Source organism: Pteropus vampyrus, unplaced genomic scaffold (genome assembly GCF_000151845.1).
Source record: "Pteropus vampyrus isolate Shadow unplaced genomic scaffold, Pvam_2.0 Scaffold56, whole genome shotgun sequence".
In the NCBI taxonomy this organism is placed as follows: Eukaryota; Metazoa; Chordata; class Mammalia; order Chiroptera; family Pteropodidae; genus Pteropus; species Pteropus vampyrus.
Window position 1 is genome coordinate 629,701 of NW_011888837.1, and position 1,968 is coordinate 631,668.

General features: G+C 33.2%; 1 protein-coding gene across 1 annotated transcript in view; it reads left to right on the forward strand.

Annotated features, from left to right (window-relative positions):
• The window catches only part of MOB1B (MOB kinase activator 1B), a 25,784-nt gene that overhangs the window by 4,469 nt on the left and 19,347 nt on the right, over positions 1–1,968 (forward strand). Inside the window, exon 5 of the mRNA XM_023530850.1 lies at positions 1,399–1,520. Coding sequence (XP_023386618.1) covers positions 1,399–1,520 — 122 coding nt within the window. The remainder of the gene's footprint in view (positions 1–1,398; positions 1,521–1,968) is intronic.

Below are 1,968 nucleotides of genomic sequence, written 5' to 3' on the forward strand. Positions count from 1 at the left end.
GGGCATTAGAACATTCAATTATAACAGGTAATTCTGCCTTCAAGATACAGCAATTGACTGAAATATTGGATTCCAAAATTTTTCTTATTTATAGTATTCTTCCCAAATGACACTTGATGAGGTGAATGGGATTTGAGACTAGACAGATATTTCTGCTCACTGACAGTGATTAAGTAAACATTTTGGGTATGTAAAAAGAGTGAAGGGAATTTGTTGATAAGATTGGCATCTTAATGGCTCTTTGGCTTCATTTCATTTGCCAGATGAAGATAAATGGTAGAAAATGGGAAATCTTGACAAACCCAACAACCAGTTTCATAGGCAGAAACCAGAGCCTGGCTATAAACATTCTGCTGCTAGAAAGAGTGATAGCTTAAAGAAGATAGAAAGAAGGTTCAGGATTTTGAAAAAAGCTAGATGGTTGGCTTATAAATTTATGTGGCACAGAATCCTGAAGCCATTATCTTGGTTTATGGAAGGAAACTGACATTTACTAACAGCCCATTTTATGATAGACACATAATTTTTAGCACTCTATAATAAACCCCATTTTAAAAGTAGGATCTTAAGGTTCAAGGTGGTTAAGTAACAACTGGTAAGTATAGGAGTTGGGATTCAAACTTGTCTTATTTCAAAGCCGTATGTTGTCCTTTGTTCTTGTGGAGGACAACTTAATTATTAAGTTTCAGAGTCATTACTTAGTAAGTCTTGGCTCTTTGAGAGGTAAGAGGGTAGAGGAAAACTTGTAGGATTAAAATTAGTATAATGCTTATTACTGCTCTGCTTTCATCAGCAGTTAACTTGGACTTAAAGTCATTTTTTTTGCTGCTCTAGAAAGTCTGAATTATTAAAGTGCTACTCATGGGTAATGGATAGTAAGAGATTATAAGACTGCAGAAATAAAGAGGGAACAGGGGCTGAGCTCAAAGTCACTGTATGTAGGATTTGTCCTTCAATATATGGATAAATGATCCTTTTCTGCCTGAGAAACTTAAAAAGATATGTTTTTGCCCAGGAGAGTATAGTCAATAGGGTATTAGAGTCTGGCTAGATAGATGGCAGTGGTTATTGGAACACTCTTTTTGGTTTCCTTGAATTCATTTGTACCAAGTTCTCATTGGCTGTTTGCTTCCATAACTTGTAATTCCCTTTATGAAAAACCCAAGTGATATTTTCCCTATTAGCCTATAAACTCAATAGGACATGGGATTAAGTCAGTTTTTTTTTCTTATCCTTAGAGGTTGGCATAGTTTCTGGCATATATAAGGGTCATGCAATGTCCAGGAAGTGGTAAAAATATTAATTTTTGTTAAATCAAGGGTGATTATACTGTACTCTAGGCCAAAGGTTGGCAAACCTTTTTTTTTTTTGTAAAGAGCCAGTTATTAAATGTTTTAGGCTTTGCTGCCCATATAGACTCTGTAGTAACTATTCATCTCTGCTCCTGTAGTTCAAAAGCCATCATAGACAATATGTACTCAAATGGACATGATTGTGTTCTGATAAAACTACAAGAACAGGTGATGTGCCAGATTTGGCCTGTGGTCATAATTTGCTTACCTCTGCTCTAGGGAAAGACTAAATAATAGTAAATGAATGTATAACTATCTAGCTAATAGAGGTGAGAAATAGAATAGTAAAAAATAATGCTAAAGAACATAGGAAAGAAAAGAAAAAGAATTATAATAGGTAGGATAAACAGATAGCAAATAGTAAAACAGTAAATTGAAATCCAAATATTTGTAAGTTGTATTAAATGTAAAGGACAAATGCTTCAGTAAAAAAGATGATAGTGTCAAGATGGTTCTAAAGAAAACAAATCTAAATTCTGTTTCCAAGAAATATACTTTAAGTATACAGGTACAGGTTGAAACTAAAAAGTTAAACTAATCTAAAAGGTGATATAGTTATGTTAATGTCAGATAAAGTAGACTTAAAGGCAAAAATAAATAAATAAATAAATAAATA